This window comes from Marmota flaviventris, chromosome 4 (genome assembly GCF_047511675.1).
Source record: "Marmota flaviventris isolate mMarFla1 chromosome 4, mMarFla1.hap1, whole genome shotgun sequence".
Lineage (NCBI taxonomy): Eukaryota > Metazoa > Chordata > Mammalia > Rodentia > Sciuridae > Marmota > Marmota flaviventris.
Genome location: NC_092501.1, coordinates 83,343,111 through 83,360,277, shown reverse-complemented (window position 1 = coordinate 83,360,277; position 17,167 = coordinate 83,343,111). Strand labels below are relative to the sequence as shown.

Genomic DNA, 17,167 nt, shown 5'->3' with positions numbered 1-17,167 from the left:
TGCAGCAATAAAATAAATAAACTGTTCTAAAAATAGAGTACATTAACATTAACTGTGCAAAATTCAATGACGTGAGTTAAAAGTTTGGTAACTTGCAGCACATTATATGGAAAATTAAATGTGTGCTTCCATTATGTAAAAAAAAAGTGTCCACCATTAAATAATGATTATTTAGAAATGAGCTTTGAAAATAAAAAGGTTTAAAGTTTATAGAAACTTAAGGAAAGTTTAGAGAGAGAAAGTACCAGAGTCATTGTATGAAACACAATATTTAAGTGAAATAGTGCTTTCCAAAGTACATGCACCAGAGCAAGACTAGTGTTCTGTCATATAGCTCCTGAAACCCTTGGACTCTCCACAGTGCTAAGACTGTCTTTTTGTACACTAATGAGATACCTGGTGGCAGGAGGCAGGAAGGTAGCATTAGAGTGGGAGATGATCATCTGAAAGACCGAGGCATGATCAAGAGGGTTGGGACTTTCAGCACTGTCCTGACAACCTCTGGGGAGGGAAGAAAGGTTGATGGTTAAGTTGATGGCCAATGGCCAGTATTTAATCAAGCATATATATGATGAAATTTCCACAAATACCTCCAAAAAATTGATTTCAGAGAGCTTTCAGGTAGTTGGACATCTGAGAGTTCCCAGAGAGTGATGCTACTGGGAGAGGGCATGGAACATTAAACATTCCTAGACAGATAAAACTTCAAGTTAAGGGTCTTAGCTTCTGTTCCTATTGCCAGATATATCATGTTCAGCTTTTAACAAGGCATTTTAAAAGGCTAGGAAGAACACTCTCTGAGAGACAGAGCAAGCGGAAGAATCAGACTGAAATTAATGAACATTCTGAAAATATCAGGCAGTGAATTTCAAACAACTATAATTAATATGCTAATAACTAATCAAAAAAGTAGAAAACATAAAATAACAGATGGGCAAAATAAGCAGAGAGAATTCTTTCTCTAAGAAAGAATAAGAAGGAAATGCTAGAAATTAAAAGACTCTGTAACAGAAATAAAGATTTTCTTTAACCAGCTCAACATTAAACAGGACACAGACAAGGAAAGAATTACTAAGTTTGCATATATGTCAATGGAAATCCCCAAAACTGAAATACAAAGAGGAAAAATAAATGTAAAGAGAGGTAAAGAAACAAATAAATATCCAAGAATTGTGAGATAATTTTTCAAAGTTGTAATACAGGTAATTGAAATAAAAGAGAACAGAAAACAGAAGAGAAGAAAAGTTTAAGTAGTAATAGTCAAGAATTTTCCAAAGTTAATGGCAGACCAAAACCATAGACCAAGAACTTCGGATAAATATCCAAAATATCCACACCTATTCTGTAACAAATCCACACTGCAGAGAACCAAAGATAAAAGAAAGTCTTGAAAGAAATTAGAAGGAAAAAAATCTTATCTAAGGAAAAACAAACATAAGAATTATAACAGACTCTATATATAACTCTCTTCTCATCAGAAGAGAGTGAAGTAAAGCATTTAAAGTATTGAATGAACAAGAATCACCAACCTAGAATTCTATATCTAGTGAAATTATCCTTAAAAATGAAATAGAAATCAAGATTTTCTCAAACAAAAACTGAAGGAATTTATCACCAGCATATTTGCAATATGAGAAATATTTTAAAAGTTTTTCTACAGAAAAGAAAAATTATGTCAGAAAATTCAGAGCTACATTTGTTTTAAAAACTGTTAGAGAAGGAATAAATGAAGTCTACTTAAAATTCTTCAAAAGTCAATTTAAGCACATTATATGGCAAAAAAAATGTCTATCAGAAAATATCTGACTATAGAGATTTTAACTTTTAAGGGCAAAGATGTTTAATATTTCATTCCAAATTAATTTTATTCTTGCAATATAAATGTCATCTATTGACTCCAACTTCCAACAAAGATGGCTAGATACATGAATTTTTTTATTTTTTATTTTTAAAATCAAGGATCTGAGTCTTGGATTTGTTGTGGCCTCAGGGTGGTGATAAAAGACCAGTCTCAAGCAAAGTAGGCCATATGTACTCAGCAGAAGGAAGAATAAGCAGGAATCAGAGATGACCTATAGCAAAAATACAGTAAGATTTGCAGATTCTTGGAAAAAAAATCTTGGGTAAAACCAGGACTTTCCAATGGAGCTCTTAGCTCTATTGTTAAAGGGAATGAAAGGCAACCTCAAGTAGATTTGGAGGAGGTAGATAAAACCCCTAGTAACAAATGGGTTGCATTCATATTACATATATATTTTTTTAAAAAAATCACTTACCTCAAATGAATCTGCATTCAAATAAATACGAGGTGTGGTACTTGATATCAGTTTGCAGGAAAATGCTACAAAAACAGAGAAATAAAGATATATTTGAAGATCCAATGCCTTCAATGAGCATTGAAAACAAACCGTTTATATTCTTCCTTCATCATTCCCTCTGCTTCACGAGTATTTCAAAGCCTAATAATCTATCACAAAAACTGAGCAAGATGTTATAGAGGGGAAGAGAATTAAAATATTGGTTCATTTTAGTGTTAGCATTCAACTTACATAGAAATGATTTAGAAGATGAATACAACCAATAGCTAAATCTGCATTTAAAAATTTCTGTCATTTAAGTTAGTATTGTCTTTCTAGACCTGAGCTTAGGTTCATGCTTTATAATTCCAAGTCTGCAGAAATTAAATTCTGATTTTATCAACAGATTGGGGCTAAAAAGCCTCAGTGTGGCTAAAAGAAACAAACTTATACAATTCTTCCAATAGTGTTTTGTTGTTGTTGTTGTTTGTTTGTTTTGTTTGTCTTGAAAAGAGGTTTATTTAGTTCATGGTTTTGGAGGCTGAAAGTCCAAGTTTAGGCAACCCTGTTTGGTTCAGTCTCTGGTGAGGATCTAACATTAAATGGTCCTTCCTGAGGCTGAACTTTTTTCTGTTTTGTTCTCATGATCCAGGCACAAGGAACTACCGTTCCTCAAATATGATAAGCCTTGTGCTCACTGTTCTCTGTGCCTGGAATGCTCTATGAGCCCTAAGATACATCAATAAACTTAAAAAAAAAAAAAAAAAAACGATATTGAAGAGAGGAAGTAACATAGAAAACTTGAGGGGGAAAAATACCAACTGGATATTGTCACCAATAATTAAATGTTTATGAGTAATATATATGACATACCCAGCTATCCTACTCCACGGTATGTATCCAAAATATTAAAATCAACATACTACAGTGACATAGCCACATCAATGTTTATAGCAGCAAAATTCACAATAGCCAAGCTATGAAGCCAATCTATGTGCCCTTCAACAGATGAATGGATAAAGAAAATGCTATATATATTTATATTTTTTCAAGTATTACTCAGCCATAAAGAAGAATGACTTTATGGCATTTGCCAGTAAATGGATGGAATTGGAGACTATCATGCTAAATGAAATAAAGCCATTCCCCAAAAGTCAAACGTCAAAAATGTTTTCTCTAATATGCAGAAGCTAATCCAAAATGGCTGGCAGGGTGAAGAAGAAGAAGAAGGAGGAGGAGGAGGAGGAGAAAGAGGAGGAGGAGGGGGAGGAGGAGGAAGAGGAGAAGAAAAAAAGAGAAGAAGAGGAGGAGGAGGAGGAAGAAGAGGGGAGGAGGAGGAGGAAGGAGGAGGAAGAGGAGAAAGGTCAGTGGAATAAACCAAGGAAGAGGAGGAGGAATGAGATAAGGAAAGACAGTGGAATTAATCGGACCTAACTTTCCTATGTGAATATCACCAGCACTTACATCTACAAGACACTGATTAAAAAACAACAACAACAACAACTAAAACTAAAATAGCACAAATTATCAGTAGAGAGAAAGGAAAAGGAGGAAGGAGGAGGGGAGGCAAAGAAAAAGTACTGAGGACTGAATTAGAACAAAATATAGTCCATGCTCTTATAATTATATCAAAATGAATAGTCCTAGAATGTACATAAAGTTTTTATAAAAATTTCTTTACATGTGTTACCTATGTTAACTGCAGTTTCTTGTTTATCTCCTGTCAAGACCCATATTTTTATGTTTGCTTTCAGTAGAGTTGATATAGTTTCTGGAACATTTGCTTGAAGACGATCTTCTATGGCTGTGGCTCCAAGCAGCAGAAATTCCTAAATGTTTGTTGAAAGAGATTTTTTTATTACTAATTAAATATTAAAATTTTTAAGATGGGGGTCTGGGGATGTGGCTCAAACGGTAGAGTGCTCGCCTGGCATGCGAGGGGCACTGGGTTTGATCCTCAACACCACATAGAAATAAAATAAAGATATTGTGTCCACCAAAAACTAAAAAATAAATATCTAAAAAAAATTTAAGATGGAAAAAGGGAAAAAATTGGGGCAAAATATATGCAGGCTAACAATTAATTAAGCCAAGTTCCAGACATTTTGGCCTACTTTTCCCATTGTTCTATTTAAGCACACCATGAGGCAGTGCAAAATAATGGTTAAGAACACAGGCTCCTGGATTTGTGTCTTAACTGTGTAAGTTACTATGTAAATGATCATAAGAAAATCACTAAATTTTCTGTGACTCAGTTTCCTCATATATAAGATGCGGACATGGGAGGAAACTCTATTATTCAAGGAATTTTTATGAGTTAACATTTGTAAAGATTGAAATAATGTCTAGTAGTTTATAAATAGATAATAACTATACCAATTATCTTAATTATTATTGCTTTAAGATAAATCTTTGGTACTAGAGATTGAACCCAGAGGCCCTTTACTGCTGAGCCACATCCCCAACCCATTTTATTTTTTATTATGAACCAGAGTCTGACTAAGTTCCTTAGGGCCTTGCTAATTTGCTGAGGTTGGCTTTGAATTTGTGATCCTCCTGCCTCAGCCTCCTGAATCACTGGGATTACAGGCGTGTGCCACCACACCTGGCTAAAATAAATTTTGATGTTCAGTCAGGTAAATTTCTTCCTTATACTATTATTCTCCAAAAATAATCTTGATAATTCTAAAGCTACTCTGATGTTTATATCAATTTTAGGACAAGCTGGTTAAGTTCTGTGAAAATCCTGTTGGAAGTTTAATGTATTCCTGCATTGCAAAGTTTCACCTGTATTATTCTAGGTTTTTCTCCATATTATGTATACTTACCTTTTTATTTTGGTGCTTTGTTTTGTCTTTAAGTAAAAACTTATCAGTTTTTAAATAAGTTATTTCTCATTAAATGTTTTGGTTCAGTTTAAATTTTAATGATTTTTTAATATTTTTGCTCCTATTTGAATTATTTCCTTATCACTGGAGAGAGTCAGAGATTTGATGGCAGACAAAACACAGGAAATAGACCAGATAACCTAAGATAGTCTGAGGTATGTTTCTCAGAAGCCAGAGCAGTCTATGAGTTTAAGAGTATATAATATTGCTATCAGTAGCTAAAGTCAAATTAAGATATATGACAAGCTTATTCTATGCTGATAATCAGATCTGAAATAATTTGATTGAAACATTCACATGTATAAACAATAAGTTGAAACTTTAACTTAGTCTTATTGACAAGTTGAATTTTATAAATGCTAAATACTCAAATTAATCCTACTAGACATCTATGTGTATTATTTTATTTTTGTGCCCTTTCTGCCACTATATTTTCACAATGTTTATATATTAAAACTTTGAATTTTAATGTAAAATGTCCAACAATTGGCAGGAGGTATTTTCAGAAATGATTTATTATTCCAGGTATAGAACATACATTTTAAAAGAATGCTTGAACTATTTTCTTGATAAAACCACTTAACAAACTAGAAACAGGATGGAACTTCCTTAACTTTATAGCCACAGTTATCATCATACTTAATAGAGAAGAATTAAATGCTTTCCCCTTAAGATCATGAACAAAATGAGGATGTCTGCATGTCTATCCTCAAAAACTCTATTCACATCTTCTTAGAAGTTCTAGCCAAGACAATTAGATAAGAAATAAAGGAATCCAAAATGGATAGTTAGGAGATAACTATCTCTATTCACAGATGACTTACTCTATTTAGAAAACTGTGAAGAATCCTCTAGAAGAAGTAATCAAAACAGTGTGGTACTGGCATAAAAAAAGACATAGCTCAATGGAATGAAAGCAAGAGTACAAAAATAAACCTCTGAGACTATGAGCAACTGATTTCAATAAGGATGTCAAAACAATTCAACGTGCAAATAGTTTCCTCAAAAAATAATATTAGGAAACTGGATATCTACAAACAGAAAATAAAATTCAACTATTACCTTACACCACATGTAAAAATCAACTAAAATATACCAACTACGTAAAAATAAGAGCTTAAAATATAAAATTCTTAGAAGGAAAATATAGAAATTTTTTTTTGATATTCGTCTAGAAAGAGTCTTCTTAGATGACACTATAACACAAGCAACACAATAAAAATCTCATCAAAATTTAATAGCTTCATCCATATCAAAGGACATCATCAAGAAAGTGAAAAGCTAAACAATTGTACAAAATATTTGAAAATTACATTTTGATAAAGGTCTTGAATTCATAACATATAAAGAACTCTTGCAACTCAACAATGAACACATATCTGAGAAAGAATTTGTAACTAAAATATACAAAGAACATTTCAAACACAGTAGTAAGAAAACAACACAATTTGAAAATAGGCAAAATACCTGAGTGGGCATCTCTCCAAAGAACACATAAGATGTTAAATAAGTATATAAAAATATGCTTAATATCATATCCCATTTGGGAGTTATAAATTTAAATGAGACACTGTTAAATACTATTACAATGGCTAAAATCCCAAATGCTGACAATACCAGATATTGACAAGCAATGGAGCAACAGAAACTTTCATTCATCGCTGATGAAATACAAAATGGTAAAGCCACTTTGGAAAAAAATGTGGTGGATTCTTACAAGGCTAAATTCTCATCAAATAATCTAGAAACTATACTTCAGTTTTCACTCAAATGAATTGAAAACATATGTCCCTATAAAAATCTGCACTCAAATGTTTCCAGAGTTTTATTCATATTATCAAAACTTAGACACTAATAAAAGATACTCCAACACCTGGAGACTAAATAATATGCTACTGAATGAACAATGGGTTGCAAAAGATATCAAGAAGGAGATTAAAAAATTCTTAGAGGTAAATGAGAACACTGATAATACATATCGAAATCTCTGGGACACTACGAAGGCAGTTCTAAGAGGAAACTTCATTGCATGGAGTTCATTCCTTCAAAAAAGAAAAGTCAATAAATAAATGATCTAAAATTACATCTCAAAGCCCTGAAAAAGAAGAACAAATGTACACCAAAAGCAGTAGGAGAGAGGAAATAATTAAAATCAGAGCTGAAATCAATGAAACTGAAATAAAAGAAACAATTGGAAAAGTTGACAAACAAAAAATTGGTTCTTTGAAAAAAATAAATGAAATTGACAAACCCTTAGCCATGCTAATGAAGAGAAAGAGAGAGAAAACTCAAATTACTAACATCTGTGATGAAAAAGAAAATATTATGACTGACATTACAGAAATACAGAAGATAATTAGAAATTATTTTGAAAATTTGTACTCCAATAAAAGAGAAAATATCAAAGGCATAGGCAAATTTCTAGAGGCATATGATATGCCCAAACTAAATCAGGATGATATACACGATTTAAACAGATCAATTTCAAGCAAGGAAATAGAGGACACCATCAGAAACCTACCAACCAAGAAAAGCACAGGACTGGATGTATACACAGCTGAGTTCTACAAGACCTTTAAAGAAGAATTAACACCAATACTTCTCCATCTATTTCATAAATAGAAAAAGAGGGAACACTTCCAAACACATTCTATGAGGTCAATATCACCCTGATTCCAAAACCAGACAAAGACACCTCAAAAAAAGAAAACTTCAGAACAATATCTCTAATGAGTATAGATGCAAAAATTTTCAATAAAATTCTGGCAAATCGAATACAAAAACATATCCAAAAGATAGTGCACCATGATCAAGTAGACTTCATCTCAGGGATGCAAAATTGGTTCAACATACAGAAATCAATAAATGTAATTCATCACATCAATAGACTCAAAGATAAAAATCATATGATCATCTCAATATATGCTGAGAAAGCATTTGATAAAATACAGCATCCCTTCATGTTCAATACGCTAGAAAAACTAGGGATATCAGGAACATACCTCAACATTGTAAAGGCTATCTATGCTAAGCCCCAGGCCAACATCATTCTAAATGGAGAAAAATTGAAAGCATTTCCTCTAAAAACTGGAACAAGATAGGGATGCCCTCTGTAACCACTTCTATTTATCGTAGTTCTTGAAACTTTAGCCAGAGCAATCAGACAGACAAAAGAAATAAAGAGATATGGATAGGAAAAGAAGAACTCAAATTATCACTATTTGTAGAAGATATGATTCTATATCTAGAAGACCCAAAACATTCCACCAAAAATTTCCTAGAACTAATAAATGAATACGGCAAAGTAGTTGGATATAAAATCAATACCCATAAATCAAAGGCATTTCTGTATCCTCAGAAAGAGAAATAGGAAAACCACCCCATTTACAATAGCCTCAAAAAAATAAAATAGAATACTTGGGAATAAACTTGAATAAAATTGTAATGCATTCCACTGTCATATATAAATAAAAATAAATAAAAATTAAAAATAAAGAATAGAAAAAGCAATCTTGAAATGCATCTTGAAAAATAACAGACTCAGAATAGCCAAAGCAATGCGTAGCAAGAAGAGTGACGCAGGTGGCATCACAATACCAAACCTTAAACTATACTACAGGGCAATAGTAACAAAAACAGCATGGTATTGGCACCAAAATAGACCTATAGACCAGTGGTACAGAATAGAGGACACAGAGACTAACCCACATAACTACAGTTATCTTATATTGGACAAAAACGCACATTGGAGAAAAGATAGCCTCTTCAACAAATGGTGCTGGGAAAACTGGAAATACACATGTAACAAAATGAAATTAAACATCTCTCTCTCACCATGCCCAAAACTCAACTCAAAGTGGATCAAGGACCTAGGAGCTAAGCCAGAGACTTTGCACCTAATGGAATAAAAAATAGGCCCAAATCTTCATCATTTGATGAAGGCCCAAACTTCTTTAATAAGACTCCCATAATGCAAGAATTAAAACCAAGAATCAATAAATGGGATGAATTCGAACTAAAAAGCTTCTTCTCAGCAAAAGAAACAATCTGTGAGGTGAATAGAGAGCCTAAAGAATGGGAGCAAATCTTTACCACAAACACATCAGATAGAGCACTAATCTTTAGGATATACAAAGCACTCAAAAACCTTAACAACAAAAATCAAATAACCCAATCAATAAATGGGCCAAGGAACTGAACAGATACTTCTCAGAAGAGGATATACAATCAATCAACAAACAATGTTCAACATCTCTAGCAATTAGAGAAATGCAAATCAAAACTACTGTAAGATTACATCTCACTCCTGTCAGAATGGTAGCTATTAAGAATATAAACAACAATAGGTGTTGGCAAGGATGTGGGGAAAAAGGCACTCTTTGCTGGTGGGATTGCAAATTGGAGCAGCTAATCTGGAAAGCAGTATGGAGATTCCTTGGAAAACTTGTAATAGAACCACCATTTGACCCAGCTATCCCACTCCTCAGTTTATACCCAAAGGACTTAAAAACAGCATACTACAGGGACACAGCCATATCAATGTTTATAGCAGCACAATTCACAATAGCTAAATTGTGGAACCAACCCAGATGCCCTTCAGTAGATAAATGGATAGGGAAACTTTGATATATATACACAATGGAACATTACTCAGCATTAAAAGAGAATAAAATCATGGCATTTGCAGGTAAATGGATGGAGTTGGGAGAATATAATGCTAAGTAAAGTAAGCAAATCCTAAAAAAACCAAAGGCTGAATGTTTTCTTTGATATGAGGATGCTGACTTATAATGGCGATGGAGGGGGAGAATGGGAGGAATGGAGGAACTTTGATAGGGCAAAGGGGAGGGAGAGGATAGGAAAGGGCAAGGGGGTAGGAATGATGGTGGAATGAGTTAGACATCATTACCCTAAGTACATATATGAAGACATAAATGATGTGAAAATACTTAGTGTACAACCAGTGACTTCAAAATTGTACTCTGTATGTATAAATATGAAATGAATTGCATTCTGCCATCATGTATAACAAATTAGAATAAATAAATAATAACAATAAAATAAAATTGTTCTTATCAGGTCTTTTGGTCACAGTGGCAGGGAAAAAAAACCTTAAAAGCTACAAAGATGTCTTTTAGTAGATGCGTGGATAAACTGTGATATACTCATATGATGGAATATAATTCAGTGCTAAAAAGAAATGAGCTGTCCTGTCATAAAAAGACATGGGAGAAACTTAAAAAGCATATTACTAAGTGAAAGAAGTCTAAAGACAAAAAAAAGATTCAGGGATTCAGGAGAAGGAAGAAATATAGGTGATGCACAGAGTTTGTAGGACAGTAAAACTATTTTGCAAGGTATTGGAGAAATGGATACATATTACGAATTTTCAAAAGCCATGGTTTTAGTCAGCTTTTTTGCTGCTGTGACTGAAAGATCTGACCAGAACAATTTTAAGGGAGGAAAACTTTATTTGAGTGCTCATGGTTTCAGAGTCTTAGTCCATAGAAGGCCGACTCCATTTCTCAGGGCTCAAGGTGAGGTAGAATATCATGGCAGAGTGTGTGGCAGAGGGAAGCAGCTCACATGGTGATCAGTAAGCAGAGAGAGAGAGAGACTCTACTCTACAAATACAAAATATATACCTCATAGCCATGCCCCCAATGTACCACTTCCTCTAGCTATACCCCACATGCTTCCAGTTACCATTCAGTTAATCCCATCAGGAATTAATTCACTGATTAGGTTAAGGCTATGCCCCAATCATTTCTCCTCCAAATCTTCTTGCATTGTCTCACACATGAGCTTCTGGGGTACATCTCACATCCAAACCATAATACCCATAAAACTCTACAACACAGAGAATGAACTCCAATATAAACTATGAACTATAGTAACAATTGATATTGATTCATCAATTATAACAAAATGTACCACAATGATGCAATGTAAATAGGGAAAATTGATAAGTGAGAAGGAGCATATGTAAACTCTCTACATTCTGCTCTATTTTTCCTGTAAGCTTAAAACTGCTCTAAAAATAAATCTATTGATTAAAAAAGGTTCAAAAGTTTTGAATAGCTAGGCTTGGTGGCACATGGCTATAATTCCAGTGGCTTGGGAGGTTGAGGCAAGAAGACCACAAGTTAAAAGCCAGCCTCGGCAACTTAGTGAGGTTTTAAGCAACTCAGTGAGACCCTTTCCCTAAATAAAATGTTTTTAAAAGGGCTGGGGATGTGGTTCAGTGGTTAGTGCCCCTGGGCTCAATCCCCAGTACCAAAAAAAAAAAAGGATTTGAATAGATATTTCTCCACAGACGATATATCAATAAAGATATGAAAAGATGATCCTTAAAGAAATGCAAATAGAAACCACAATGAGATATCACTTCATAGCCATGGGATGGTTATAACCAATGATGGAGAATATCAAGTATTGATGAAGATGGGGAAAATGTAAAACTCATAAACTGGGAGTGAGAATATAGAATAGTGCAATCACTTTGAAAAATAGTCTGGCTGCCCCTGAAATGGTTATAAATAGAGTTACCATATGACCTGGCAATTCTACTCCTAGGTATCTACCCAAGATAATGGAAGTCTGTGTCCAAGTTAAAGACTGCAGCTGAGCACTCAGCAGAATTGTTCATAATGTTCACCAGTGGAAACCACCCAAATGTCTATGACAGATGAATGGATAAGTAAATTGCGCACCCATACAATGGAATATTATTCAGAACTGAAACATGCCATGAGGTGGATGCATGAAAGCACTATGCCAAATGAAAGAAGGGAAGTCACTAAAGACCACGTATCATACAATTCCATTTATATGAAATGTCCAGAAGAGGCAAATCTGTAGAGATAGAAAGCAGATTAGTGGTTCTGTCTGGGGGAGAAAACTGGGGACAGAGTGAATGGATGGAGTTTGGGGAATAGGTTGAAATGTTCTGTTTTCATTTTTTGATAGTTATACAACTCTGTGAATATATTAAAAACCATAGAATTATGTGCTTTAAATGAGTGCCTTGTATAGTATATTAATTATATACCAATAAAGCTATTATGTTTTTGAAATGAATATTTCAAAGGAATTATAAAGCCAGAGGGTCTCAGAATAAAGTCTCTTTTAATCAATCAATCAATTGATAACCAACAGAAAAATCTTGGCAAGTTGATAGTTAATTCCTTTAGCCATTATGATCTAAGTTGTACATTCAAAGACTACTGATTCAAATATAGAAATTTTATTTGTTTATTTGGGTAAAATTTATTTTACCCAACAAGAAAATAAATATCTTATGATTTCCTAACTGAAAAATGTTTAAGAAGCCAAGAAGGGCTGCTGGCTTCAAGAGCTAGAAAGAGGGCCAGAAAATACCTCTGATGTCTGAAAATAAGAAGGACCCTAACAATAGGCATGGAATTGTCTATAACAGACCAAAACAATCATGTCTCAGAGAGTGGCCATATAACTAATATACCATCATCTAGAATTGTTGAAATTAGCACAAGTCATAAGGTAATAAGAGGATCTACTGGCTAATATAAAATAAAGACAACAAAAGAACAAGACTTTTGGCTATTCTAGATGAGGTAAAGTTATTCCAGACCTAGAAAACTAGAATTGACAGCATAGATTTAAAAAAAAAAAAACACCACCACCAAGAATCATTGTTTTTTGTTATTGTTTTGAGGCTATGATTGCTAAAAAGATATGTTATCTTATGAAAATCCAGGTCCATCCAAGCAAAATCTATGTACACTAAGCAGCCCTCTCATCTATTTTTGTCTCTTGTATGTGTCCATTTTATGAAGTCCCTTCAATGAGCATTCTTCTTTCTTTCTTTCTTCTTCTTCTTCTTCTTCTTCTTCTTCTTCTTCTTCTTCTTCTCCTTCTCCTCCTCCTCCTCCTCCTCCTCCTCCTCCTCCTCCTCCTCCTCCTCCTCCTCCTCCTCCTCCTCCTCCCCCCCCTTCTCCTTCTTCTTCTTCTTTTTTTTTTTTGATATGGGGGATTGAACTCAGGGGCACTGAACCACTGAGCCACATCCCCAGCCCTATTTTGTACTTTATTTAGATATGGGGTCTCACTGAGCTGCTTAGTGCCTTGCCATTGCTGAGGCTAGCTTTGAACTCACAATCCTCCTGCCTCAGTCTCCTGAGCCACTGAAATTATAGCCGTGTGCCACAGCGCCTGGCAATGAATAATCCCTCTAGTTCTCAGAGTAAGCCTCCCATGGCAGAGTTGTAATGAATAGCAAGATCCAGCTCCCAGCCCCACAGAAGTCTAGCTTGCATGACTCAACCCTCAGGAACTCATCACTTCTGAGGGAAATGAAAAATATCAAGTCAGGAAAGTGAAGAAATAGTGGTCAATACACTTGATGATTATCAATGTGATTTTAGCATCACAGAGTCTGATAACTTGTCTTCTGTCAGACAGGCTAAATAGTAATGGAATGTTTGAGAACTGATGCTACCCTATATTTTTTAAATCATATAGTCATTGAGAAATAGAACTTTTTTAAGTAGTGTGATTTTGCTTTGTTAAACTGTCTAAAATTGATCAGATTTCCACTCTGACCTTTTAAAGGCTTGTTAATCCTAACAACAGCATCGTATCATACTCATTGTTACTACAGGTATTCAAGTACATCGGAAATATAAAAATGTGACTTTTACCCAGGCCAGATAACCACACAAGACCAGATGGGAGAAAACTGGCTCGACATGGGCCGCCTGCTTTTTATTATTTAAGGAAGAGAATGTGCCCTGGAAATCAATACCAAGCCTTTCCTTATACATGACTATTTTTCCTTGAATAGCAGAGAAACTTGCAGTTTTCAACCCCAATATTCATTCATCCATTCACCTAACGTTCCTGAACACTCCCTGCAGCCAGGCACTGTGTGAGAGCTCAAGCTGTACTGGCAAACCCTAACATTCAAAATCACTCCTCTTCCCAGTTTTACCATCGGCATTACATATGCTAGGAAAAGCAAACCTACTTCTTATTTTCTTTATCCTATGACTTTATTACTCATCTTTACTCTTTTCCCAATAAATCCCCTGCCCTATATTTTAAGTAAAAATTAAAATATAACCATTTAATTGAAAAATTATTGCCATAATACTTGTACTCTGTTCCAGAAGATCATTTTCCAGATTTCTTCTCAGTATGTAGGAGAAATGAATGACCTGTGGTAAAAATTGGGAATGCGCCACCGGAGACTCCAAAATGGAACCATAAGGAAGAAATAGATTACACACTCACCAGTCCCCTTCATTACAATCTATCTGCAGAAGCTGACTAATTACTTAGGAGGGATAGTTTAGAGTCCATACACTTGGTGTGAAGCTGGATTAGATGGCAACTCTTTCTTTTTTTTTATTGGTTGTTCAAAACATTACAAAGCCCTTGACATATCATATTTCATACATTAGATTCAAGTGGGTTATGAACTCCCATTTTTACCCCATATACAGATTGCAGAATCACATCGGTTACACATCCACATTTTTACATAATGCCATATTAGTAACTGTTGTATTCTGACCTAATCATCTTCTAGCCAAACTTCTCCAGAAATGCAATGCCGAGTTCACAGGGCCAAAGGACAAAAGAATTCCAAGCCAAAAAACTGAAATAAAGGTTGGCCCACGACCTGTGAAATCCCTGAGGCCTTAACTGAAGCAGATTCACAATGATCCTGGATGGACGCTCTCCAATCCTGGGCACATGATGTTTCCCTGAAGAAAAGAAACCACCAGACAGTAGAGCTCACAACATACAAGAATATTCAATGAGGGCTGGGGATATAGCTCAGTTGGTAGAGTGTTTGTCTTACATGCACAAGGCCCTGGGTTCAATCCCCAGCACCACAAAAAAAAAAAAAAAGAATATTGAATGATGTGGAAAAACATTCCCAATTTATTACGTGAAAAATTCATGACTCAAGTAGAACATACAGGATGTGCTAATATTCATGGGAAAAACTTGTGTTTGTATATGTGTATGTTAAATATATATAATACAAAGCTATATAAAGAAAAGGAAGAGACTGGAAGCTTATATACCAGAGCTTATTTATTAGCCCAACATAAGTGATTATTTATTATTTTTGCTTGTTTTTCTACAATGAATATGTGTTTCTTTTGAAATAGGAAAAGGTATAAAAAGGGTTACAAAACTGAAGTGATTAGGCTATGATGCAGAAGAGACAGAAATATTTTAAGACATATTTTATGAATTTCAGCATAGAACAGGTTTATATTTTTAAAGAAAAACCCTCATATATAATTATGTGTGAAATAATTAACCTATAAAATGTATAACACATTTTAAAAAGTACAACAAGATATGAAAACACTGACAAATGGATTTCTATAATATATATTAATATTTTTTAGTTGTAGGTGGACACAATATCTTTATTTTATTTATTTATTTTTATGTGGTGCTGAGGATTGAACCCAGTGCCTCTCACATGCGAGGCAAGTGCTCTACCATTGAGCTACAACCCCAGCCCTCCATCATATATTTATCTTGGCATGCAGAGTGCATGTGGGTTACATTACCTTTTCAATAATCTCATAGCATTCTTCCAGTCTTTGAATTCTGTTTTGTGAAATTGCACTAGCTTTTTTATACTCCTGCAACCAATCTTGGTAATCTGTCTCAGTTAAATCAGTATAGGCAATACAGAGAGTCCTCAGACCTGCAAGCAAGAACGTGATCAGCAGCCAGCCATCAGGCACAAGTGGAGCATTAAGAAATAATATTCAAAAGCCTTTTAGATGTGCCTCACATGGACCTACCAGTCTGCTCCTGGCTCCCTTTGCTGTCTTTCCTCTGCTCCTCCTTACTCACAGTAACATCCTTGCTGGTCCTTTTACTTTCAGAGTCTTCCACTTTCTCTGGAAGCCACTTCATTTTCCCTTCCTTCCTTCAGTCTGGGCCTAAATCACCCGATAAACAGTGCCCTGCGTCCTTCCCTGCTTCCCTTTTCCTGTTTTTTCTTCGTAGAACTTGGAATCACCTGACATTATCTACTTGTAAATTCCTTCAGAGCTTGAGCTCCACTATTATCCTAGATGTTTAGGAGAGTATATGGCACTTAATAGATGTTCATAAATGAATGAATAAATAAATAAATAAATGCTGAATAAATGAATGAATGAACAAAGGTTCAAGTTTTCAGTTACTGTCAAATAATCTCCAAAACAACAGAAAATTGACTTAAATCCCATTTTGTGGGGATATTTAAATTTTTTTAAAACCATACTATAATATTTTGCCAAGGCTATCTTGGCATCTATATACTTTAGGATTCCCTACAAACTGACTCTACAGAACACAGAAGTTGTTTCTCTGTTTTGTGTTCAATTATAATAGAGCTCCCATATGGTTGTATGTGGTACAGTCTGCCTACAACACTTCTATATTTTAATAGCAATAAAAGGTCCAATGTACAACTTTGCAAACTACATCCATACTTTCAGGATGGACATATGCTTGGCTATATGAAGCAGCAGCTTATAAACTAAAAGGACAAAGTTAGCCTCAGCTTGCCAGATATTAGTAGCTTTACTCTTAAATGATATTTCATCTTGCTCTTCAAAGTCTTTGCCAAGCTTTAAGTGAATGTTGTCCTTGGTTGAAATTCACTCATGGAATTATATTTCCTTAAAAGATGATAAGTCAACATGAGAAAGACATTGGGAAAAATGATAGAAAAATGTCAGTGAGGTTGGCTTTTGAGTTATACATAGAAATAATTAACTACAAAATGTATAACACATATTGGAAAAGCCTGTGTTTTTCTCCATCTATGGGCCAAGTTCCTAATATAACCAGCTAAAAGGCAACACAGCTTGCAGAAATAGATAATGATGAGCTAAACATAATGAAATACATAGTAAGAACACACATTTTACTGTTTGCTCATAAGCACAAAAGTATTACAAGGAGAAAAAGGGGGGA

At 34.5% G+C, this 17,167-nt stretch overlaps 1 protein-coding gene and 1 non-coding gene across 2 annotated transcripts in view; one reads left to right on the top strand and one right to left on the bottom strand.

The window, feature by feature from the left end:
• LOC114097622 (phospholipid-transporting ATPase IB-like) overlaps positions 1–17,167 on the bottom strand; it is a 155,435-nt gene that overhangs the window by 94,971 nt on the left and 43,297 nt on the right. The window contains 3 exon segments of the mRNA XM_071611730.1: positions 2,273–2,341; positions 3,988–4,126; positions 15,763–15,902. Coding sequence (XP_071467831.1) covers positions 2,273–2,341; positions 3,988–4,126; positions 15,763–15,902 — 348 coding nt within the window.
• On the top strand, positions 14,996–15,069 carry Trnav-uac (transfer RNA valine (anticodon UAC)). Its single transcript has one exon. It is a non-coding gene; the product is annotated as a tRNA-Val (tRNA).